At 43.2% G+C, this 26,322-nt stretch overlaps 3 protein-coding genes across 4 annotated transcripts in view; 2 read left to right on the top strand and 1 right to left on the bottom strand.

The window, feature by feature from the left end:
* Nucleotides 1-949: 949 nt before the first annotated feature.
* LOC310995940 (LYR motif-containing protein 9-like) lies at nt 950-5,632 on the bottom strand. 2 transcript variants are annotated; one of them, XM_083985159.1, is made up of 4 exons: nt 5,546-5,632; nt 3,387-3,521; nt 1,242-1,334; nt 950-1,094 (listed from the first exon to the last, which is right to left on the bottom strand). In XM_083985159.1, exons 2-4 carry the CDS (start codon nt 3,510-3,512, stop codon nt 1,077-1,079), a joined length of 237 nt encoding a protein of 78 aa, XP_083841285.1. In that variant the 5' UTR covers nt 3,513-3,521; nt 5,546-5,632; the 3' UTR covers nt 950-1,076. The 2 variants fall into 2 exon arrangements, with proteins under 2 accessions (XP_083841285.1, XP_083841284.1); XM_083985158.1 differs by having other exon boundaries at nt 3,387-3,558; nt 5,546-5,612.
* A 6,782-nt stretch (nt 5,633-12,414) lies between these two features.
* LOC310995914 (uncharacterized protein) overlaps nt 12,415-26,322 on the top strand; it is a 213,697-nt gene continuing 199,789 nt past the window's right edge. The window contains exons 1-2 of the mRNA XM_083985125.1: nt 12,415-12,470; nt 13,316-13,544. Of these exons, the coding sequence (XP_083841251.1) occupies nt 12,468-12,470; nt 13,316-13,544 (232 nt within the window). The 5' untranslated portion in view covers nt 12,415-12,467. The remainder of the gene's footprint in view (nt 12,471-13,315; nt 13,545-26,322) is intronic.
* LOC310995729 (protein NLRC3-like) lies at nt 13,652-23,706 on the top strand (the record flags this gene model as incomplete). The annotated part of the gene is made up of 5 exons (XM_083984852.1): nt 13,652-15,507; nt 15,622-15,795; nt 17,053-17,226; nt 22,939-22,985; nt 23,138-23,706. The coding sequence occupies 5 exons, from the start codon at nt 13,652-13,654 to the stop codon at nt 23,704-23,706; spliced, it is 2,820 nt and encodes a 939-aa protein (XP_083840978.1).

Here is a 26,322-nt window from a genome sequence, read left to right as displayed (position 1 = left end):
TGAGGACAGAGGAAAGCATCAATGTGTTTAGGAATGACTTGGAAACACTTTATAATGGAAACCATATTGACAATGTTTATGGAACATTTGAAGAATATTCACATCATAATTTAACAAAAAGTGTCCAGTGAAACAACAAAGCAGCAAACTAAAGTCTATAGATGGACCATGGATCATGAAGGGATTAGGAAACGCCTGTCAGAAGACAAATACACTCTACAGAGAATTTATTCAACAAAGAACTAAAGAGGCAGAAAATAAATATTATTATAAAGCTCTGTAGAAAAGAAAACTATAGGACAATATTTATTAATATCAGGTAAATACTTGAGTTTAACTATGAATGCATATAACTTCAATACATATAAATAATAACACAAACAAGTGTGAGTATACTGTGGCTGCATTGACAAATACACCAAAGTTATCAAACCATTCTAAATACATTGACGTGACCTCAAAAGTCACAATTTTTAAGTTGTTTTTCACGTTTTACATACCTGTGGAACAGTAAGAAAGTGTCTGACTGTCTCAAACACCATTTTATTCTGCCTCCTAGTGTATGGGAATGGGATGGGCTTGAGTCAGGAGTTTCTCACTGAACCTGGTATCACAGCGCCACCTATGGTCACAAAGTGGAATGACAACAAAATGACTGGATAGGAGTCTGACTCAGGATGTAACTGAAATAAATGAAAATAAAGAGAAAAAATAAAATAAAAAATAAGTTGTGTGTGTGTATGACATCCTACTAATGAGAGGCTCTTTTTGCTGCCCTCTACATATAACGTGAAGAGGCTGAGAGAGACGTTTACCCTGACTTGTTGTGTCCTGTTTGTTAAGAACCAATAAAACCATTTAATAATAAAAGTGTCAACCCTCATGTTGAATAACCTCTGTCCTCACACTGTCAATGAGACCAAGGAGCCACAGTCAGTGAGAACAACTTTATTTAAAAATATCAAACGTTACTAAATCACATTTCAGTCTGAACAGTTTTTACACTGATATGAATATTTATCTGATAGAAACAATGAGCTTCATAGTTGATGTGAGCAGCTGCTGCCTCCTTCTCCTCACTTCTTCTTGGTGTACTGCAACCACAGAGAGGACAGACTGACGTGTGTTGCTCTGTCTGACAATATTATTATTATTATTATTATTATTATTATTATTATTATTATTATTATTATTATTATTATTATTATTATTATTATTATTATTATTAATAATAAACTCACTTTATCTAGAATCCAGTCAGCGTCTGTTATCGCTCTCTGGATGATCATCTGGATCCTCTCTGGGTCGTCCTCATCTGAGTGACTGGTGTAACCCTGGAAACACAAACTCATTAATCAGGACACTTTATTAATAATATTATCATCATGATTATCATTATTATTATTTCTCTGGTTTGAGTTTTTCCACTGTGTTTCTTTCCTTCATTTTTAAAATCTAAATGGAAGAATTGGACGTTTTGGACGAGAATAACTGATAATAATGAAAATAATCCTCAGTTTCAGACTTAATCCTGGATTTTCTCAGGTTTTCCTGATCTGTGTGTGAATGTGTGAATGCAGCAGCAGCAGCAGCAGCAGCAGCAGCAGCAGCAGCAGCAGCAGCAGCAGGGACCGGAGGAGATCAGACAGGCGATCAGTGGTTGTAGTGGCTGTTTGTGGAAACTAAGAAAAGCTTCAAATCAAACTTTAAACCCTAAAGAATCAAAGGGCCACTGCTGCACCATGGGTCGTGGTGTAGACAGCTGAGAGAAACATCATGACCATGCAAAGTCCAGTTTTAACTACAAATGTGGTTTATTTGACCAGAAAGGAGCAAGAAAAGAACAAAACAAAACAAAACCCATCAGCCCACCCAGGTGCATGCTGGTCCCTCACTGCAGCCCTACACATTTATTCTCTGGTGACGTGATCAAATGAAATAAAACACACATAATAAACAGGAAAACACCTGAACTACACAAATAATAAACTAACAGAATCTGATCAGAGTTAAATCAAATAAATCAATTCAGGAAAATCAGATCTAAACTAAATATTAAAGTAAACAACACTAAATACAAACAATGAATAAATAAACAGCTGCAACAGTTTGTGTTTGTTGACGTGTGTTTACTACTGCTGGCTGTCAATCAAACCTCCCTCATGGATAATAACCTGTAGTGACATCATCATCATCATCATCATCATCATCATCATCATCATCATCATCATCATCATCATCATCATCATCACTGTTACTTTAAAGGACAAATTCACCTCAGGCTGTATGTTCTTAACATTTTAGGTCTAACAGAAGGAATCTGAAGGTTTCCAGTTTAATGTCTCCTGTTTTGCGGTAGTTATGGTCTGTCCCCGCATCGCCACGGCAACGATGAATGGGAGCGGATTGAAGTTCTGCTGCTTCGGCTGTTTCCATCCCTCAAAGCCACAGACAGCGTCAGATGGAGACTCAAACATGCAGCCAGAAGTTTATTTACTTGAAGCAAGTCCAGAGTTGATATTCCTGTGTTTCTGACACAAACGGGAGCTTCCCACTGCACCTGAACACACCGAGCGTCAACTTGGGTCTCGACTCCGCCAGACTTTGAATTAGATCTAGTTTTACAAACATGTCGGCTTGTTGAAGTAAATAAACTTCTGGCTGCATGTTTGAGTCTCCATCTGACGCTGTCTGTGGCTTTGAGGGATGGAAACAGCCTAAGCAGCAGAACTTCAATCCGCTCCCATTCATCGTTGCCATGGCGACGCGGGGACAGACCATAACTACCACAAAACAGGAGACATTAAACTGAAAACCTTCAGATTCCTTCTGTTAGACCTAAAATGTTAGGAACATACAACCCCGAGGTGAATTTGCCCGGAATTGTCCTTTAATGTTTTCCTCCACATGATGTTGAAGATGAAATGACAGTGACAGTAGTGACTCCTCCCTCCCACCGGAGCCCCACATATTTATTCTCTGGTGCCCCGACGTGGAGAAATGAAATAAAAACACAAAGAACAAACAGGAAAACAAACGACAAACTCACTGAACACTAACAACATCTGATCAGGATCAAATCAATCAATCAATTCAGGATCATCAAATCTAAACTCAACACTAAACACGACCAATAAACATGTGACATCATCAGACTGTCCATCTAACCAGTCTGCAGCTCCATCCAGCTTCTCTCTGCATCCTCAGCTCAGAAACCGTCACTAGAGAGAGTCCAGCATCCGTCAGCAGAGGTGTGTGTGTGTGTGTGTGTGTGTGTGTGTGTGTGTGTGTGTGTGTGTGTGTGTGTGTGTGTGTGTGTGTGTGTGTGTGTGTGTGTGTGTGTGTGTGTGTGTGTGTGTGTGTGTGTGTGTACCTGAGCAGCTCACCTGTCGTACGGCGTGTCGATAGTGTTGCTGCATGGCCGTGTTGGGCAGCAGCCTGCAGCACCTCAGGAGATATGGATAGAGCTGCAGCGGGGTGTGGACCAGCTCTGCTCCAGCTAAAGGTGGCATCCCCTCCTCCTGTGGAGTCACAGACAGCAGCTCTGAGCTTCAGCAGCTTCACAGTCACAGTCAGGAAGAAGAAGAAGAAGAGGAAGAAGAAGCTCTCGGAGATGTAGCACCTGCTCAGGTCTATACAGCTACTGTTAGCTAACACACTAACAACACTTTAACACACCAGCAAAACCATCAGTGAATGGAACAGACGTCCAGAGCACCTCAAAAACACCACTGCACTGCAAAAACTCTAAATCTTTCTGAGAATATTTGTCCTTTTTCTTGTCAAAATGTCTCATTTCTAGTCAAAACTAATCTCTTTCCATTTAAAATAAGACTCATCACCTAAACATTTACTTGTTTTTAGATCATTTTCACTTGTTTCAATCAAATATTCACTTGAAATAAGTAGAAAAATCTGCCAGTGAAAGTAAGTTTTTGTGCTTGTAATAAGAAAGAAAAACTTGCTCCACTATCAGATTTTTCTACTTATTTCAAGTGAAAATCTGCTTGAAAGAAGGAAAAAGTGTCTAAAACAAGCTACTTTTTAAGTATAATGAGATTAGTTTTGACTAGAAATGACATTTTGACTAGAAATAAGAGAAATATTCTTGGTAAAATGTTTGAGTTTTTGCAGTGTGACTACCTCTGTTTTACTCGTAAGGTCAGAAACTGGATTGTGAGTCAGCAGCCGGGGAGCCCTGTACATAGGAGACCAGTAGGTACCAGTAGGGATGAGACCCTGGTGGGCAGCCTCGTCCAGAGGTGGTAGTAACACACTACATTTACTCTGTTACATTTACTTGAGTAACTTTTTGGATAAATTGTACTTCTAAGAGTAGTTTCAATGCAGCATACTTGTTACTTTTACTTGAGTATATTTCTTCAGAAGAAGCGGTACTTTTACTCCGTTACATTGAGCTTCATTCCTGTCGCTACTCGCTACTTTTTCTTATCGATCCAACGTGCAAATTGTTTGTTTATGTTTTAATGAGATACTTCCGAGCCTCTGTCACATGACTGCGTTTCACCAATCAGATGTAGCCACTCGCCACGTTTGACTCCGTGTAACCAATCAGACAGAGCCAGGCAGTCACATGACCGCACACAAAGAGCTTATGGACAGTTCATAGATCTTTCAGAGATAGGCCTATGTAAGTTATTGTGGCTGAATTTGTCTTCATTTATGTTACTTTGTAAAAAAAAGAAAAAAAAGAAAGTCATTTAGGCTTTTGTCTTAGTTGTTAAATGTTGTTCTTTGGCAATATCTGGATTTTTTCATTGCTATTATATGTTTGTGTATTTGATGAGGCCTACATTTACGCGCTGATCATTAAAGGAACAAATCAGAGGTTACTCAGCAGTTACTCAGTACTTGAGTAGATGTTTCACCAAGTACTTTCTACTCTTTCTCAAGTAAATGTTTGAATGGCTACTTTTTACTTTTACTTGAGTAACATTATTCTAAAGTAACTCTACTCTTACTTGAGGACAGTTTTTGGCTGCTCTACCCACCTCTGGCCTCGTCCCTACTGGGCATTCTCAACCTGACAACGCAGTGCCAGCATCAAACTGGAACTGCATTAGGTCACCTTGGTGGGTAGCTCCATCCCTGTGGAGCTCCACTCAGGTCCCTTCTCCTCTCCTACATATTATTTACACTGAACAATGAGCACTTTATGTGAAATCCTATGTACTTGAATGTATTTGATTTATTTTAAATACCCAGAACATCCCTGCACACTTTAGATAGGCACTCTACTTTATGAAATATCCTATGTACTTGAATAGCCTACTTATTTTAAATACTCACATAATTTTTTTTTAATTCAAAACTTTGTTTCACATTACAAAACATTTTTTCAAAATAATATGCAATATATAAAGCACTTCTATATTATAATACGCCAGGGGGAATTTAGTTTTCACATATATTGACAGTCTTATTGCTTTCTGGTTGCTTCAAAATCTGATGGAGGTTGTGTATTGCTTGAGCTCACCGCTAAGAGCAATAAAGAAGGTTTTATTTTTATTTTTAATGAACTTACATTTCAGTTTAAACTCTGTTGTCTCCATCAGTGTCTCTCAGACGTCTTCTCCTCCTCCGGAGACTTTCCATAACAAACCGTAGTCGGATCATGGATGTGTTGAGTCGGATGTGTCGTCATCTGTTTGTCTGGTGTCATGTTTCCACCACACGGAGCGGTGTCGCCCCCTCGTGTCGCTTCATGGAGTCCTGCAGCGTCCTGGAGGAAACTGGAGATGAGTTCAGACACAGAGTCACTGACAAGCGGCGGACTGGAGATCGATATTATCATTAATGTTTTAACTCTTTATGGTTCAGTAGTAGAAATAAACAGCAGTAAAAACACCAGTCTCTCTACTCAGATAAAGAAGTCACCTCCCCTCCCCCACTTCCTGTTTAAACTTTACTTTCACTTTGACTCAGCGGTTGTGTGGCAGTTTGTTTCCCCGTGTGAAGGTAAGGTGAACAGTCTGAATGTTTTCCTCCTTAACACCTGTCGTTACCTGAGTTCTCTGCCCTTCAACTTGTGGTTGTGTTGTTGTTGTGTTATTATAATGTTACTGTAGCTGAGTCAGAGCTGTAGCTGTAAAGTCTGGACCGACAGAACCGTGTCCTCCATGTTGTGTGGATGTTGTCGGTAGAAGCTCGTCCGGACAGCCGCTGGAGAACAGCTGGGACTTTGTCTGTGGTGTAGAGTGGTCTGTCTGTAGATTTACTACAGGACTGATGTGGACTCAGTGTCTGTCTGTAGATTTACTACAGGACTGATGTGGACTCAGTGTCTGTCATTAGCCCTCATGTTGTCCTGGGCTCATTTTCACCCCAAACCAAAGTTATTTCCTTCATAATTTGCTTGTTTTTCATCAAACAGGTTGCGGAATTAACTGAAGTCAAGCCAGCCCACACTTTGAAATCCTTGGTCAAGCCAGCCCACACGTTGTTTTAAGGTGCGCGCATATACGGCACATTACGGCAAGAGCGAGAAAGTGCCCGTAAAATGAAAGCAACGCCCCCGAAACGTCTGATGTAGCATTTCAAAATAAAAGCCAGCCTTTCAAAATAAAAGCCTTGAACACTGCATTTATGTAGAGTATCATTTAAAAAAAACTGCTAGTTATTACTGTACCATTCCACTTCAGACTGATAGTACTCGACCTGAAGATGACACCCAAAAAAATCAGACCAATCTGATGTGGAATTTCAGAATAAAAGCCCTCTGAACGTGGATATTTTTAAGTATTTTGTGTACATTTACAGTATCTTTTTTTTTTTAAACTGCTAGTTATTACTGTAGCATTCCACTCCAGACTGATAGTACTCGACCTGCAGATGACATCCAGAAAAAATCAGACCAATCTGATGTGGAATTTCAGAATAAAAGCCCTCTGAACTTGCATATTTTTGTGTACATTTACAGTATCATTAAAAAAAAAAACCTAGTTATTACTGTACTATTCCACATCAGACTGATAGTACTCGACCAGAAGATGACACCTAGAAAAAATCAGACCAATCTGATGTGGAATTTCAGAATAAAAGCCCTCTGAACTTTAATATTGTGAAGTATTTTGTGTACATATACAGTATCATTTTTTTTAAACTGCTAGTTATTACTGTACCATTCCACTTCAGACTGATAGTACTCGACCTGCAGATGATACCCAGAAAAAATCAGACCAATCTGATGTGCAATTTAAATGATACTGTAAATGTACACAAAATACTTCAAAATATCAAAGTTCAGAGGGCTTTTATTCTGAAATTCCACATCAGATTGGTCTGATTTTTTCTGGGTGTCATCTTCAGGTCGAGTACAATCAGTCTGAAGTGGAATGGTACAGTAATAACTAGCAGTTTTTCTTAAAATAATACTGTAAATGTACACAAATGCAGTGTTAAAGGCTTTTATTTTGAAAGGCTGGCTCTTATTTTGAAATGCAACATCAGACGTTTCGGGAGCGTTGCTTTCATTTTTCGGGCACTTTCTCGCTCTTGCCGTAATGTGCCGTATATGCGCGCACCTTAAAACAACGTGTGGGCTGGCTTGACTTCAGTCGGAATTATAGGTGTTTTATTGAATTTAGTAACACTCTTTGTCCCCAGAGGACAAAATATACCATTATCACACAAGTTGTGTTTCATCTTTTTATTCAACTTCAGACCAACCTATTTAAGGGATAGTAGCATTTTTTTTTAAAGTGGGGTTGTATGATCTCCAAATAGCCCCTAAGTACTTTAATTGCAGTAGAAGACTCTCTGCACTCCTCCCGTTAGCACCGCCAGCCCATAATAGCCCTGCCCAGAGATTTACAACATACAGTGTTGTGAACAGACCCAAAGAAACAGCCTATTTTCACGGCCTAAAAGAGGTTTTACCTGAAAAAAAAAATACACAGTTCCATTGTTCGCTATAATATAATATTTTCCAGCCCTTCAAAGTGCAGGAATTACAGTTTTTATTTGGACCTAACCAACTGCTGATCGGCGGGCGCTAACCCTGGGCGGAGGGATACGTGAGTTGGTTAGGTCCAAATAAAAACTGTGTTTTTCCTGCACTTTGAAGGGCTGGAAATAATTATATTATAGTGAACAATGGAACTGTGTATTTTTTTTCAGGTAAAACCTCTTTTAGGCCGCGAAAATAGGCCGTTTCTTTGGGTCTGTTCACAACACTGTATGTTGTAAATCTCTGGGCAGGGCTATTATGGGCTGGCGGTGCTAACGGGAGGAGTGCAGAGAGTCTTCTACTGCAATTAAAGTACTTAGGGGCTATTTGGAGATCATACAACCCCACTTTAAAAAAAAAATGCTGCTATCCCTTTAATTTCACACCTCATTTATATGAAATCATACCCATTCACAAAACAGAAAATGACCCCAACTGGTTTGACTGCTAAAAAGCACAAAACATAACATTATCACACATATTTGTGTTATAAGACATATCAACATTCATTTCCAAAACATTTAACAGCATCAGCACATCCAATCTTTCAAAACTAACGTTTCAGAATCAGTCTTCATTCAGAATCAGTCTGCATGTGTCTTCAGATGCAGGTAGTGAGAGCGTGTTGTGTGCAGATGTGTGCGTTGCATTTTTGGCCCATTTCACCTGTTTTGAAATCTGAAGTCTGGCGAGGGCAGAATGCAGAATAACCCTTTAGAGTGGTGGACCAGGATCTGGGCAAGGGGCAGCTGGGTGAGGGGCAGCTGGGTGAGGGGCAGCTGGATGAGGGGCAGCTGGGCGAGGGGCAGCTGGGTGAGGGGCAGCTAGGTGAGGGGCAGCTGGGTGAGGGGCAGCTGGGCGAGGGGCAGCTGGGTGAGGGGCAGCTGGGTGAGGGGCAGCTAGGTGAGGGGCAGCTGGGTGAGGGGCAGCTAGATGAGGGGCAGCAGGGTGAGGGGCAGCTGGGTGAGGGGCAGCTGGGTGAGGGGCAGCTGGATGAGGGGCAGCTGGGTGAGGGGCAGCTGGATGAGGGGCAGCTGGGTGAGGGGCAGCTGGGTGAGGGGCAGCTAGATGAGGGGCAGCAGGGTGAGGGGCAGCTGGGTGAGGGGCAGCTGGGTGAGGGGCAGCTGGGTGAGGGGCAGCTGGGCGAGGGGCAGCTGGGTGAGGGGCAGCTGGGTATAGATGATGATGAAACGTTAGTTTTCTGCTGTTAAATGTTAAATGTTTTGGAAATGAATGTTGATATGTTTTAAATAACACAAATATGTGTGATAATGTTATGTTTTGTGCTTTTTAACCCTAACCCACATCACCCAGTTGGGGTCATTTTGACCCCAGAGGACAATGGATGTTACTATTTGCTGCCAGTAAAAAAAAAATCCTGATGGAAGTTTGTCATATACCAGTGTCTGTTAATCCATCAATTCATTTCCCTTTGATCTTTACTATATTTGAAATTATTCAGATTTTCTGTTTTGTGAAACTCAAAAAATAGGTATTATTTAATCAAAATTAGGTATGAATTACCAAAAAAAGTGTGAAATTAGTATTAATAGGTTGGTCTGAAGTTGAATAAAAAGATGAAACATAAATTTGTGTGATAATGTTATGTTTCTGCTGCCCAGAGGACAATGAATGTTACTATTTGCTGCCATTAAAAAAAGAGAAAGGGTTAAAAAAGAACTTCTGATGTTCGTTGTTGTGATAGTGGAGCTGTGAGGTGAAATAAGTCTTGGCCCAGTTGTTGTGTGTGTAATAATCAGCTGTAGCTTGTTTGATCCAGTGGTTTTCTACAGGGACGCTGTCCACACAGAGACTGTGTCACATCAACTCAGTGGATCTCAGTCCTTGTGTGTGTCAGTGGATGGAAACAGTGGTCCATGGATCATGTTGCTGGGCTGCAGCTTCATGACGCCATCTAGTGGACTGATAGTAGAAGTAGAGCAGCTGATGGCAGCTTCCTCTTCCTCACTGCTGTGTGACTGCATTCAGCTGACACTGATATGAAGCAGAGGAGAAGAGCCAATCAGTGGAGGAGCAGCTGGAGACATGATGGACATGTGAGCTGCTGTGCAGATGAATGATGTGTGTTTCCTCTGCAGGTGAAGCTACAAAGTGTGTGTGAGCTGATGTGGATGTGAGCTCAGCAGCATGGATCAGTGTGAGGACAGAGAGGAGGGAGCCCCTCCCTCTAAAACCAAGAGCCAGACCACAGGTCAAAGGTCAGAGTTTAAAACAGTCAGAAAGACTTTTCTCTCTAAAAGTCAGTTGTTGTGTTTATTAAAAGATTGAAGATATTTTTCATCAGTTTTTCTCCAACGTGCACATTTATCAGTTGTGTTGTTGTTTCAGGATCCAGCAGCAGAGACCAGACTCTCCTGAACCCAGCTGTCTGTCTTTAAAGAGCAACGACTCAAAGAAGGGGCTCATTAACTTTAAAGGAGGATGTGGATCAGCTGATCAGATGTAAGATAAAAGCTCAATTTCAAAGCTGTTGTGTTTCTGTTGAACGTTCCTCCTGTGGAGTCACATTTCAATGATTCTCTTTCAAATCTGAGTTATAACTATGACACACGTTGTCCAGCTGCAGTAAAGAGTCCCTGCTTGAACATCCACATGTTAATATTCAGTGATGCTCATGTAACCAATGCGAGTTGGCACAAGAACAGAGAGCGCCATCCCGTGGCCAAAACAAAAACACGCAGCATTTGCTACGTCTAAAACTTTAAAAAACAAACCTGCAGACGGCAATTTAGATACCACACTTGTCGTCATTCGTCTTTTAAATCTCACCCTAAACATACAGAAGGACACTCATTACACACAAAGAACCAGTCTCTGTACGTAGCTCCAAACGAGGCAGCCGAATGATCTGTAGTATAGTTTACAAAACTAGTTCAGAATGTAAAAACTACTGAAAACAACTGATAAACATATTCGGGGCGGTGTTTAGCTCAGTTGGTAGAGCACCCGCCCCATGTGTTGAGGCTATAGTCACTGCAGGCGGCCCCGGTTCGAATCCCGGACGGAGTGGCCCTATCCTGTGTGTCACCCCCCCCACCCCCCCACCCCCGCCTCCCATTTCCTGTCTCTCTCTCAACTGTCCTGTCCATTTAAGGCAAAAAAGCCTGTAAAAAAAAACCAAACATATTTACATTCTCTGCAAACATTTTCCATCACACATTCAATAGGTTAAACCCACATTTACAACGAAAACAAGAAAAACAGGTTGGCAGGATTCCCCAGCCGAACTCACCCTCAGCCAATGTAAACATCACTGTGAGGGGAAGAAGGGAGGGGCTACAGAAGCCTGGAGGACTACGGGGGCTCAGGAGGAACAAAAAGAAAGCAAAATGTCCTCTCACAGGTAAAAGGGAAATACAACTATTTGACTAGGATAAAATTCAAAAACCAAATAAAACATAAATATAATAATAAATAATAAAGTGCTTTAAAAAAAAAAAAAAACTCTGTTACACTCAGTGCAGCACAGTAGCAACAGGAAATATGTCAGCACCATCTACTTAAACAGGAAGTAACCACTGGGTTAAAATCATCATTTCATTTGCGCTAAATGTTGATGGTCTTGTTTCCACCTGGTAGAAGAAACATGGTGATGTCGGCTGCATCAAGTCGCCTCCTGGTGGCAGCTTTGAGGTGTGCAACAGGGCGACGGGCCGATCAGTGGTTTCTAGTGAGTTCAGAGTGACGTCAGACACAGAGAGCAGAGACAGAGGATCAGATCAGTTACAGGAGCTGAAGCTGAATCTCAGCAGCTGCTTTGTACAGGAGCAGACCAACAAACATCCATAAATACTGAGACAGAGAACGAGCAAAATGCATGAAGAAACTAGAAACTTCAACTCATCTACAGAACAAAACACACAGATAAATGATGTTTTCTGATGTAAAAGAAATCTTCATCATAGTTTACAGCTTTTATCTACAGTAAAATAGAAACAAATCAAGGATTGTTATTTAATTATGGGATATAATCCCCTATTAAATAGTTTGCTCAGACTGAAGATGTGCAGCACTTGATGAAAATCTTAAAAATAAGTTTCTTTGGAAAAACATTCTGTTGAAAACCTAAAACTGTTAAACATGAGTTGTGTTGTTGTTTCAGGATCCAGCAGCAGAGACCAGACTCTCCTGAACCCAGCTGTCTGTCTTTAAAGAGCAACGAATCAAAGGACTGGAGCATTAACTTTAAAGGAGCACGTGGATCAGCTGATCAGATGTAAGCTGTACCTGACAGTCGGACTCAGGTTATTGTAGAAAAGAACCAGTTTGTACGACGTGTTGTTGGACCAGGTCTGAAACCAAAGTGTCTCTGTCTGTTGTGAACGTCCTCAGGGGACATATAAAGTCCATCTTGTATTATCTCTCTGTCCTGATGTTGACTTGACACTGATTCCTCCACAGAGTGGACCAGGAGAGCTCAGAGGTTCCCAGTGGTCAGTCTGCCCAGCAGCATCAAACACACCTGGACTCCATATTTATGGTGAGGACATGTCCAACAGCTGCTGTTACATCTGTTGTGTTCACCATCATCTCCATGCTGCACTTTGACACCAGTGGATTGTCAGTCTGTCCAACATGGATCTGATGTTTGGCTCCATGGTTTTAGTTTGATGCTGTCAGTCAGTACGTTTACATGCAGAGCTTAATCGAGCTATGCTCAAAATTCGATTTTGGCATCAAGTCGGACTTCTGTCCTTGTCTCAATATACATGCAACTGAGAAAATCGAATAACTGACGGGGTCCGCCCCCTCATGCGCCGTCACCTGTTGTTTCAGCAGGTTAATACGCCGCCTGTCCTGTTGACTTTTCTGTCACCTCGTAAAAAACTGAATATAAACAACTTAGTAAACTTAATAATAAATTCTCAACTGCAGTTCCCGACCAGACGCACCAGTCTGGGCCGGATGCGCGCTGAGAATAGGATACGGCTGGCTCTCTCTCTCTCTCTCTCTCCCTCTCTCTCTCTCTCTCTCTCTCTCTCTCTCTTTCTCTCTCTCTCTCTCTCTCTCTCTCTCGCTCTCTTTTTTTCTTTACTTTGCCGGGTTTGGGCGGCTTCTCTGCTCCACTTGGTGCCGTCTCTACTGTTGTGGAGCATGCGCACATACATTGTCCAGTTATACTCTGACTAAGGTGTATACATGACGGAGAAAATCGAATTCCAATCGCATTATCTGGGTGTCTTAATCGGAGTTCTCAACTCCGATTTCAGTCGGACTAAGGTGTTTACATGCACTTCAGTTGTCCAGTTATAGTCGGATTAAGGCAATAATTCGGTTTTTTCAAGTGTCATGTAAACGTACTGACTCATAGAGTTTCTGTTCCAGCTGCTGGAGGAGAACATGGTCACTTTTGTCAAGAACGAGCTGAAGAAGATCCACAAGGCTCTGAGTCCAGATTACCCAGAATGCTCAGGGAGTCAGAGGGAGGATGAGGAGGTGTTGGATGGTGAGGATGAAGAGCAGAGGAGGAGCAGCAGAGAGGCATTAGTGAAGATCACAGTGAACTTCCTGAGGAAGATGAAGCAGGAGGAGCTGGCTGAGCGTCTGCAGAGGAGTAAGAAGATTTCTCTAAAGATTCAACATGATGGACAAATGAGACGTTCACTGACATCAACACATGGAGGGAAACATGTTCATATAGTCGTTATTTAGAGGATTTAAATGTTATATTTTCTACATGAATTTTATTGTGTTTTTGTTTATTTAGGAACTCCTCGTGCAGTTTGTGGAAGTCAACTCAAATCTGTCCTCAAGGAGAAGTTCCAGTGTGTGTTTGAGGGGATCTCTAAAGCAGGAAACCCAACCCTTCTAAACCAGATCTACACAGAGCTCTACATCACAGAGGGAGGGGCTGCAGGGGTCAATGATGAACATGAGGTCAGACAGATTGAAACAGCGTCCAGGAAACCACACAGACCAGAAACAACCATCAGACAAGAAGACATCTTTAAAGCCCCACCTGGAAGAGACCGACCAATCAGATCAGTGATGACAAAGGGAGTGGCTGGCATTGGGAAAACAGTCTTAACACAGAAGTTCACTCTGGACTGGGCTGAAGACAAAACCAACCAGGACATACACTTCACATTTCCCTTCACTTTCAGAGAGCTGAATGTGCTGAAAGATAAAAAGTTCAGCTTGGTGGAACTTGTTCATCACTTCTTCTCTGAAACCAAAGAAGCAGGAATCTGCAGGTTTGATCAGTTCCAGGTCGTCTTCATCTTTGACGGTCTGGACGAGTGTCGACTTCCTCTGGACTTCCACAACACTGAGATCCTGACTGATGTGACAGAGTCCACCTCAGTCAACGTGCTGCTGACCAACCTCATCAGGGGGAACCTGCTTCCCTCTGCTCGCCTCTGGATAACCACACGACCTGCAGCAGCCAATCAGATCCCTCCATACTGTGTTGACATGGTGACAGAGGTCAGAGGGTTCACTGACCCACAGAAGGAGGAGTACTTCAAGAAGAGGTTCAGAGATAAGAAGCAAGCCAGAGAGATCGTCTCCCACATCAAGACCTCACGAAGCCTCCACATCATGTGCCACATCCCAGTCTTCTGCTGGATCACTGCTACAGTTCTGGAGGAGCTGTTGAAGACCAGAGAGGGAGGAGAGCTGCCCAAGACCCTGACTGAGATGTACATCCACTTCCTGGTGGTTCATCTGAAACTGAAGAAGGTCAAGTATGATGGAGGAGCTGAGACAGATTCACACTGGAGTCCAGAGAGCAGGAAGATGATTGAGACTCTGGGAAAACTGGCTTTTGAGCAGCTGCAGAAAGGAAACCTGATCTTCTATGAATCAGACCTGACAGAGTGTGGCATCGATATCAGAGCAGCCTCAGTTTACTCAGGAGTGTTCACACAGATCTTTAAAGAGGAGAGAGGCCTGTACCAGGACAAGGTGTTCTGCTTCGTCCATCTGAGTGTTCAGGAGTTTCTGGCTGCTCTTCATGTCCATCTGACCTTCATCAACTCTGGACTCAACCTGATGTTACAACAACAAACAACCTCCAAGAAGACTGAAACAACAGGAGTCAAATCTGCAGAGACGAACTTCTACCAGGGCGCGGTGTACGAGGCCTTACAGAGTCCAAATGGACACCTGGACTTGTTCCTCCGCTTCCTCCTGGGTCTTTCACTGGAGACCAATCAGAATCTCCTACGAGGTCTGATGACACAGACAGGAAGTGACTCAGCGTCCAATCAGGAAACAGTCCAGTACATCAAGAAGAAGATTGAAGAGACTCCCTCTGCAGAGAAAAGCATCAACCTGTTCCACTGTCTGAATGAACTGAATGATCGTTCTCTAGTGGAGGAGATCCAACAGTCCCTGAGATCAGGACATCTCTCCACAGATAAACTGTCTCCTGGTCAGTGGTCGGCTCTGGTCTTCATATTACTGTCATCAGAAGAAGATCTGGACGAGTTTGACCTGAAGAACTACTCTGCTTCAGAGGAGGCTCTTCTGAGGCTGCTGCCAGTGGTCAAAGACAAAGCCTCCAACAAAGCTCTGTAAGTGTAGAGATAGTTGGATTTATTCATCATTATATAAAAACCCTTCTGTCTTTTCAACAGGACAGATATTTAATTCCTTTCTTCTTTAATTCCTCATGATCATCTCTTCAGACTGAGCGGCTGTAACCTCTCAGAGAGAAGCTGTGAAGCTCTGTCCTCAGTCCTCAGCTCCCAGTCCTCTAGTCTGAGACACCTGGACCTGAGTAGCAACAACCTGCAGGACTCGGGAGTGAAGCTGCTGTCTGGTGGACTGGAGAGTCCACACTGTAGACTGGAGACTCTCAGGTGAGGATCCATCCAGCTGTTTATCTGATGCCACTTGAACACAGCAGCAGGTGTTGACAGAGGGTTCCTGTGTGGTGTTGTGTGTGTTCAGTCTGTCAGGATGTCTGGTCACAGAGGAAGGCTGTGCTTCATTGGACATGTTCATGTTTTTAGTGAACGTTGAACTGAATGAATCAGTTTATAAATGATGAACCTGAGCAGCGTTCACTGTCACCAGAGTGAACACTGCTCAGGTTTTATGACAGTTTTACCTGGTTTTTCACTTTCAGCAGAATATGACTCATTGTTTAAGTGGTAAAATATTTTCTCAGTGTCAACATTGTTTTTGTTTTTTAGTTCATTAATTCATATAGTTTGCTAGTGGCAGTGATTAGAGGCTGGTGATGGAGGTAGAAGGAGGTTCTACTGAAAAACAACAGCTGATTATGTATTTAAAGGGCCCATATTATGCTAAATCCACTTTCTACTGGTTTTGTAGCAGTTCTATGTGTTCCCGTGGCTTTCTATGATGCCTGGAGGTGAAAAAAGTCTATTCACTCCCTTAATTGATTGCTGCACTTTTTTGAGATAGTGTCTCCAAATGGGGGAATTGGAAGTGCTGTGCAGCTTGATGTCACTAAGCACCGTACTCAAGTGACTCCACCTCCCGGTACTTCCTTATCCTCTTCCTTATCCTGTCCGTCATTTGACATAAAGCGGTGCGGGAGGAGCGGTCGGTACCACGGTCGCCAGATGATCATTTTGAATCATTGACTGAAAAACAGCCGTCCGTCATTACAAATGAAATCGCGGACCGGAGAATATTGGAATGGTACCATCACAGTCACAGTTTATAATCAAATCTATCTATAAATCTATTTATACAAACTAGAACATGTTGAGTAAGAAACACTGTAAACTCTCAGGTTTGTGTTGAAATGTTGTGTATTTATGATTCTAACCTGTTATTTCCTTCATATTGAGTATGTGTTTTTCCTTGAATTCCTCTTCAGACTGAGCAGCTGTAACCTCTCAGAGAGAAGCTGTGAAGCTCTGTCCTCAGTTCTCAGCTCCCAGTCCTCTAGTCTGAGACACCTGGACCTGGGTAACAACAACCTGCAGGACTCGGGAGTGAAGCTGCTGTCTGGTGGACTGGAGAGTCTACACTGTAGACTGGAGACTCTCAGGTGAGGATCCATCCAGCCGTTTATCTGATGCCACTTGAACACAGCAGCAGGTGTTGACAGAGGGTTCCTGTGTGTTGTTGTATGTGTTCAGTCTGTCAGGATGTCTGGTCACAGAGGAAGGCTGTGCTTCTCTGGCCTCAGCTCTGAGCTCCAACCCCTCCCATCTGAGAGAGCTGGACCTGAGCTACAACCATCCAGGAGCCTCAGGAGTGGAGCTGCTGTCTGCTGGACTGGAGGATCCAGACTGGAGACTGGACTCTCTCAGGTATGGAGAGGCTGCTGCAGCCACACACACTGTCTGATAGAGGAGGAGGAACTGGAACATTTTCTATGGCCCCGTTCACACCTGGTCACACCTGGTATTAACATCTGTCTCAGGTGATCCATGCATAGGGATGGGAATCGAAAACCGGTTCTTGTTGAGAATCGGTTCCCAGTGTTTCAATTCCTTGGAATCGTTTGCCAGTTTTGCAAACGATTCCCTTATCAATTCCAGTCCTTTCTTTTTTCTTGCCGCGGTCGCTCTGTGAATTAATGCTGGTGAGTCCAACACGGCGGTCGGATTTAATTACAAGCAGTGTGCCTGTTTATCACTATAAACACGGTAGATGAGGTGAGTGACTGAGCTGAGGCTGGTGGTGGGTGGTCAGCGGCGTGGAGCAGTGCGGGTCTCTGACTGCAGCTGCGACTGACTGCCAGTGAGTGCTTTGGGACGGGGCTCACGGTAACACCCGCTGCTCGTTGAAAACAGCAGTGATCGCCTCATGCTTTCACGACTGAGTCTCCAAACCAGACACGTCTGTAACAACATCGGAAAAGTTGGCAAGTTGCTCAAAACAGCGATATCGCAGCCGCAGGGACCTGCCGTGTAGAGAAAAAAAAAGAAATCGACAGCGAGTGAGTGTCACGACTTCCTGTATGTGGCCCTTCAAATTAAAAGCCCTTCAACCTTTCACATGGTTCAGTCATATTGATTTTGACTTAATGATTTTAATGATTTTGACAAGCCACGCCTCCAAATGTTGAAATTTAGGTCGACTAATGACTTTTGGTCGATAATGCTTGGTCGACTATTTGGGGGCAGCCCTGGTACAAACGTGAACAAAGTTTGATGTCCTTTTTTTTCCAAATGAGAATCGATAAAGAACCGAATCGTTAAGCAGAATCGAAAATGGAATTGGAATCGTAAAAATCTTATCAATTCCCATCCCTATCCATGCATTGATGACATCAGATCCCATCACTCAGACCATATCCAGAGGTGGTGTAGGCCACAGTGAAGCTCCGCCCACTCCACTGACGTCCTCTGTCTCAGTCTGACTCCTCCCAACACAGTTTATACTGAAGCCAAAATCTCAGAGTGTTTCAAACATGAGCTGTGCAGCTTTCATCAGTCACAGTGATGAACTACTGGGATCAGGAGTTTCTCCTCATGATGACTTCAGTGTCTCATCATGACTCACTGTGTCATATTCAGGAGAAGAGATGTCAGTGATGAAAGCAGCTGTTGGCAGCTGTGCTCTGAGTCTCTCCAGATGTTTGGATCAGACTTTATTTCAGAGTGTATCAGGAAACATTTCAGCTGCAGCTGGTTGAACTGCTCCTGAACCAACAGAGTGTTTGACCTGAACAGTCCCAGAGACTGTAGACACCTGTTGAGTGTGGACACACTAAGGCCCCATCCACACGAAAACGCGGCTTCACTGAATCCGATCTTTTTCTTAATCGTTTTGAAAAAAATCTCCGTAAACACGGCATCGTTTTCAGAAATATCTGCGTCCACACTGATCCAGTGAAAACGACCCAAAACGCTGTAGTACCTACATACTGCAGGCGTGTGTGTGGAGTGTGTGTCGCTGCAGCGCATAAACACTTAACTCATTGAGTGCCAACCACGTAATTTCTCGTTTTTCGTTCCCATGCGTTGAGTGCCGAAAACGTAATTTTACGTTTTTTGCTTTTTTTTTAAATTATGAAAATAGACACTTTAATACACATTATATGTAAATTTGGGGACTCTACGACGAGGAGAACTGAAATAGATGACGATCAAAGTCACATGACAGCTCATGATCTGGAAGTTTTTATCATAACTCGGCTTCTGCTCCGCAGCTGCTCTGCTCTCACCCGCGCTGCTGCTCCAGCTGCTCGAGCTGCTCGGAGCTGAACCAGGAAGCTCTCAGCCGACAGTCCGCCCGGTCTTCATCTGGAGCAACACCGTGTCCTCCCCAAAGTCCTCCCGCGGTAAAATCTGATGGTCTCTGGGCCAAAGCAGACCGGCATCACCGACCCGAACCACAGAAGGACCGCGACCACCGGCGGGACCGGTGTTCGCGAGCCGCGGTGGCCGACAGACCCTCACTTTCCGCGGCGAGAAGCTGTGACACGGCACGGTGCGTCTGTGTTATTGTTGTTTAGTGGCGCCCCCCCCGCCCCCGCTGGTGGTTTTGTGAATAGAACAACCATTGTTGTATATATTTATCTTATACGAGCCCTTTGATCCAGAAATGCGAGTGTGAGAAGAGCGACAGACACAAACAGAGCACCTTTCATAAAAGACGCTCTATCTCCTTTTCTAGAAAAAAAGGAGGGATTTTGGTGAAACCCAGCCATGTTTAGCTTGACTTTTCTCAGGAACAGAGGCACGTAGAAACAAACGGTTTGTGGCCACTTGAAGCATTAAGGTAAACCTTTCAATTGAGCCACTGTATGTGTTGGTGGCAATAATATAGAATACACTGTGGCTCTACATAAAAAGTCAAAAATGGTCTAAATTGCCGGTACACTTGACTAAAACTTTGGAAAGGAGCGCGGCACTCAATGAGTTAAGACAGCTGAAGAAGACGGGGTCCCCGCTGTAATTCAATAGAAGAAGAAGTCCCCCGCTGTATTCAAACTCAAACATGGGATTAAAATGTTGACAGGGAGTCGTGTCAGAGTAAATATTACGACCAGTGATGATTAAACAGATGTGATTCAGCCGCAGCGTCTGAGCGACGCGACGTTAGTCGGCCGTTGTTGTTGTTACGTGCATAGACTGTCAGTGTGCAGCAGCTGCTGCAGTGGTGTGTGTGTGTGTGTCTCAGGTTACAGGTAGAGCGGCGGGGGGCATGACATCATCGTTTCAGAAAAAGTCCGTATTGGCCGTCCAGACGAAAACGCTGGGGCGGCGTTTTCAAATTTTCCCACTCTGGGACCCGTTTTCAAAAAATACCGTTTTCACCCCCTGAAAACGCCGCATCCGTGTGGACGCGAGGCCAATCCGATAAAGTATTTATCCGGATTCGAAAAAAACGAATTCGTCTGGACGGGGCCTAAGAACAACACAGCAACAAGAATCAAAGCATGTCCACTGCTCAGAGACATTCGTCTCCCAGCGTCTCCAACCAAGGAGGAAATAAGAGACAGAAACCAGGCGGCACCATCAGGTCTCTGTCTGGTCAGATATTGATGATCAATAATCAGCTCAGTCTCTCTGAGATCCTGGTCTTGTCCTGATGAGATGTGTTGTTGTGTTGAGGAGACAGTCAATCACAGTGGGACATCCAGATGTCCTCACTGTCCAGAGGCCTGGAGCTGTCAATCAGAAAAAAGTGATTGTGTAACAGTGTAATCATCGTGGCTGAATGTGTGTGTGATCAAACAGCTGTTTTCAGACTGTGTGTGTGCTGACTCCAGATCAGATGAAGCCACAAAGTGGCTCCTTAATGAAAGTCTCCAGCAGCTGGAGCTTCACTTCCTGTCTGAGTCCATGTGCTCTGAGCTGAGCCTGCTTCTCTCTGCTCTACAGTTTCTCTGCTTCCTCTGGACTCTGACTTCAAGTCCAGTCAAAATGTGTGGACAGGTTTGATGGAGCTCAAAAGTGGAGCTTAAAATTACAATTTTAAATGGTATTTCTCTTTATGTTAAAAATACGCCGATGCCTTTGTGACAAATGATTATAAATATTTGGAGAGAGAGACGTTTTAGGGATCGGTTACACACACACACACACACACACACATCAAGGCTCCATCTAATGATGATGATAATCTGACATAAAACCTGAAAAACTTTTATTCCATAAATGTGATATGCTGATATGCGATGCAGAGTGTGTGTTGCTACATGTTTCTACATGCTCGCCGGTGGACGTACACTTCATCCAGTCAGCACCGGTTTGGATGGAGCTGTGACAGACGGCTGGTGCTTCTGTAACAATATAACCTGCCTATACAACTTCATGTGTTGATACAACCATGCTCCTCTACAGCTGAGGCTGTGAAGAGCCTCCTCCTCCTGTAGCTCTGGAGTTGTGTGTATGTTTTCCATGTTATGGAACTTCTTAAATGGTTATTTTTTTTAAGTATATTGTTTTGCCTTTATTTGATAGTCCACAGTAGAGACAGACAGGAAAGGTCTGCCTGACACGGGATTTGAACCGGGGACGCCTGTGGTGAGCCTCTACATGGGGCGGCCGCTCTACCCACTGCGCCACACAGATTTACTAACGTTTCATGAATGAGACCCACTCTTCTTCTTTCCTGGTGCATTGTGGGATATCTGGGCTGGTCAGCTCCACCTGTTGTGTCTTCATCTTCTTTGCTGTGACGTGTGTTTGTGCAGCTTGAGAGTCAGAGAGTGAAAGTGTGTGTCTCACACTGCAGTGACATCACATGGAGAAAAGACATGATGAAGTGTTTCCTCCTGGTCTCCTCCTGCTCTGTATCATCACTAGATAAAGACTCCAGCTCCTTCTTCTCTGTGCTCAGTGTTCATCCAGACATACCAGCCTCCATGTGAACACAGTGATAAAACAGTGTGTGTGTGAGAGCCATGTAATGTCCATGTGTGCATGTGTAGCAGTTGTGAAATGGTTGCTTATAGGCTGAAGGATGACAACACCATGGATCTGAGTTGGTTCATTTATTCTGCAAAGGCAGCACAGGGGCAGAGTCAGGAAACACACAGCTGCAGGTAGAAACAGTCTGCCTCCACAACAAGAGCAGCCAGAGTTTGTTCCTCTTTTGCTGCTCTTTACTGTATTGTATGTCACAATAAAAAATAAATGAATAAATAAATAAATGAATAAATAAATAGTAATAATAATTTTAGAGAAAAGATACTCTCCTGAATAGAAACAAAAATAATCACATGAAATTAATATGTCTATAACCCACTTGTAAATAATAATCATTAGAAAAACAGAATAAAAATCACCATGAAATGATCAAATAAAAATATTCCATACTTTTCCTCCACACAAGGACAATAATAAAAACTTAAATAATGTGTGCTCTAGTGACGTTTTTACAGCTCTGACCAGACTCAACTCTCATATATTTACCACAAACACATCTCAGAAATCACATTTCAAAGCATTTTTCAGACAAAAGGCACCTGCAAAGGCAGCACAGGGGCAGAGTCAGGAAACACACAGCTGCAGGTAGAAACAGTCTGCCTCCTACGACAGGCCACAAAACACACACACGGCAGACGTCACGTTAAACCCAAACTACAGCCGCTTTTTCACCGTAAAACACAATTAAAAACACGGCAACACATTAATAAAAGCTGTCGTTACTTTAGCGCACAGTTTCAACCGCATTACATGACAGTTTAAGTGCATATTTTACAGAGCAACGTGAGAGCTTCACAACACGTCTTACCACAACAAGAGCAGCCAGAGTTTTGCCGGGAGTTTGGTCCGACGTCGCCCACGTCCCCCTTAGTGTGTTACCCCAATATCGCTCCCCCTTGCTACAGGTGAAGATGGAACTTAGAAATAGAAGTGATATAAAACAAAGCAGGAAATTCTAACTTGTTTTAGATAGTGTTAGCATCGAGCAGGTTTTGAGAATGTTCACCATAATGAATGATAAAAAATAAAGAAATAATGAGTATAATGAATGATCAGATGAATAAAACAAAGTAAAGATTGACCCAGCTACACATGCTGACAGAGAAGGTGCTGCTCTGACCCCCCTCCTCCTTTCAGGGTGGAGCCTGCTGGAGTCCCATGGTTGACACCAGGTCTGAGGAAGTGTAAGTCTGTTTTTACTTTGATTCATGGAAACAAAGCAGCACATTCAACCATCTTCACACTGTCACATCACTGACCTCATGAGTCTTCATCAAACTGTCAATAACTGATCACATGATCAATAACTGCAGCTGTGTCTTGTTCTCTCCATCAGATTCCTGTCCACTCACAATCGACACAAACACAGTGCACACAAACATCAAACTGTCTGACAACAACAGGAAGGCGACACTTGTGAAGGAGCATCAGTCATATCCTGATCATCCAGACAGATTTGACCGGTTGTATCAGCTGCTGTGTTCAACTGGTCTGACTGGTCGCTGCTACTGGGAGGTCGAGTGGAGAGGAAACGTTTTTATATCAGTGAGTTACAGAGGAATCAGAAGGAAAGGAAACAGTGATGACTGTAGGTTTGGAGGGAACGATCAGTCCTGGAGTCTGTTCTGCTATGATGGTGGTTACAGTGTCTGGCACAATAACAGAGGGACAGACATCACCTCCTCCTCCTCCTCCTCCTCCTCCTCCTCCTCCTCCTCCTCCTCCTCCTCCTCTGTCTCTAACAGAGTAGCAGTGTATGTGGACTGTCCTGCTGGCTCTCTGTCCTTCTACAGAGTCTCCTCTGACTCACTGATCCACCTCTACACCTTCAACACCACCTTCACTCAACCTCTGTATCCTGGGTTTAGATTCTTCAGGTCTGGTTCCTGGTTGAGTCTGTGTTGAGTGAAGCAGAGTCTCCTCCTGTCACAGAAACCTTCTCACTGTTGAACAGACAGTTCAGTCTCTACATGTCTGTCTCTGTCTCTGTCTCTCACTCACGTTTTCACATTCATGGATTAAACCAGTTGATGTTTTAAACTCTTCTCAGTGATTCTTGTAAACTTCTTCCTCTTCCTTTAAAGATGGAAGCGTCGATTATTACAGGACAAAAACCACGGTGACTTTGACTCAGCTGCTGATGAAGGACGAGGCCTAATATCACCAAGCTAAAAGTCTCTGAGCCGCCAGCATCACTGAGGAGAAAAACACATTTTAAACACATTCACTGTTCATGTTCAACTTTACAGGCTGTTTGTGAGCTGCTCACAGCTAAACACACACAACAAGAAACACAACTGGAAACACACATCATGTTGTACGGACGCTGAATAGAATGAATTACATGTGATTTCTTTTTCTTTGTGTTTTCACTGAATCAAATAAAACAATGTGAATCAGTTTTCTATGTGATGTGCATTTCCTGCTGATGTAGAGCAGCACAAAAACCATCAGCTACTAATCCTACCAGACAATGATTGTTGTGGCTGTCTTTCAATAAACTTCAGCCGCTGAGGAACTTAAAGCTCTTTTGTGACGCGTCCAAAAACTCCATGGGTCCACGATGAATTTAAAGTGTTTTATTGTGACAAAAATCAAAAAGAGCCAACAAGCAGTTATATCAAAAGGGAAATTAATACGTGCCCTTTCAATAAATAATAATAATGATACTGGTGAGATGATAAGGTGAAAATAATGGTAAATTGACGGTCAACAAAAAATATATGAGCTTAGTTCCCTCTCTCTTTGTGTTCAAAACTCCCGCCACCACACACACACACTCACTAAGTAAAGAAAATAACCACACCCCCTCAATGTGTGAATGCAAATGACATCATCAACGCAATGACGTCAAGCCTACAGCAAATGGCAGGGAAAATATATTTTAGCTTCTACAATACCGGCCCCTAATTATTATAACTCAAACAATAATAATTACCCAATAAATGATAATCACACACACAAGTACATTTCAATAGAGAGTCCATTATGAAGATCTTCTTTCTTCATGAGAATGCTATAAGTGCATAGAGTCTTGGAAAGAGTGATCTACTGTCACTCTGGATCAGTCCATAGTCCATAGTGTATGTACTGTAATGTGTAAGGGGCAAGGGGCAAAGGTCAAAGTCCAAAACAAAAAAAGAAAGTCAGTCTGGGCTTTCACAGTTCTTCTGACTCCAATAGAAGGCAGATTTTGTTGATTGGTCTGTTCAGAAATCCAGTCTTGGTCTTGATCCGGACATGACGAACGAGTCCTCTCTTATCCAGAATAGTCTCGGCGATTTTTCCAGTCAGCCAGGTGTTTCGAGGTGCTGAATCATCCATGATGATCACGATGTCTCCTGGTGTGAAGTTGCGTCTGATTTTAGACCATTTCTGTCTCTCCTGAAGTTGTGGAAGATATTCTTTAACCCACCTTTTCCAGAACAGATCTGACATATACTGGATTTGTCTCCACCTGCGTCGAGCATATATGTCATCCTGTGTAAACTGTCCTGGTGGCAATAAAGGCATGGTTTTAAGAAGAACAAGGTGGTTTGGGGTGAGTGCTTCAAGGTCATTTGGGTCTGTAGAAGCCTTGGTGATTGGGCGGCTGTTGAGGATCGCCTCAGCCTCACATAAAACTGTGTGAAGACCCTCTTCATCAAGATTTTGTACATTTAAGGTTGAGTTCAGAATCTTCCGCACTGATTTAATCAATCTTTCCCATACACCGCCATGGTGTGAGCCGGCAGGGGGATTGAAGATCCAGTTGATTCCCTTGTTAAGCAGAGTGTTGTGAATCTGATTTTGATTCCAGCTTTCAATTGCTTCTTTCAACTCCCGCTGAGCTCCAACAAAATTGGTGCCATTATCAGATCGAAGTTCTTTTATCTGACCACGTCTGGCTACAAAGCGCCGAAGGGCATTGATGAAAGAGTCTGTGTCAAGTGACGATGCCACTTCAATGTGAACTGCTCTTACAGCCAAACATGTGAAAATAACACCATAGCGCTTCACAACTTTCCTTCCATGCTTCACTCCAAAGGGTCCAAAATAGTCCACTCCAACATATGTGAATGGAGGTTCACCTGGAGTGACTCTGTCCAATGGCAAGTCTGCCATCTGCTGTTGACCTGGGGTAGTGTTTACACGCCGACAAATAACACATCTTGACAGTATCTTTCTGATCAACACAGTGGCGCCAGGAATCCAGTATTTTTGACGTAGGACAGATAACATATGGTTGCGACCACCATGACCCACCTTTGCATGAATATGTCGCAGAACCAGATCAGAAATGTGGAAATCTTTAGCCAATATTACTGGATGTTTCACCTCTTCTGGCATCGCTGCTCTGCTTAATCGACCTCCAACCCGCAACACATCTTTGTCCAAAATGGGATTGAGTTTATGAATGTGGCTGGTTCGCTTGACATCCATTCCTTTCCTTAGACTTGCAATTTCATCTGCAAACCTCCTCTTCTGACAAAAGCAGATTATCTCCATTTCAGCAGCAGCCAGTTCCTCCACGGTGAGATG

The sequence above is a fragment of the Trachurus trachurus genome, assembly GCF_905171665.1.
Source record: "Trachurus trachurus genome assembly, chromosome: 13".
Classification (NCBI taxonomy): Eukaryota; Metazoa; Chordata; class Actinopteri; order Carangiformes; family Carangidae; genus Trachurus; species Trachurus trachurus.
This window is presented reverse-complemented; position numbering and strand designations above follow the sequence as displayed.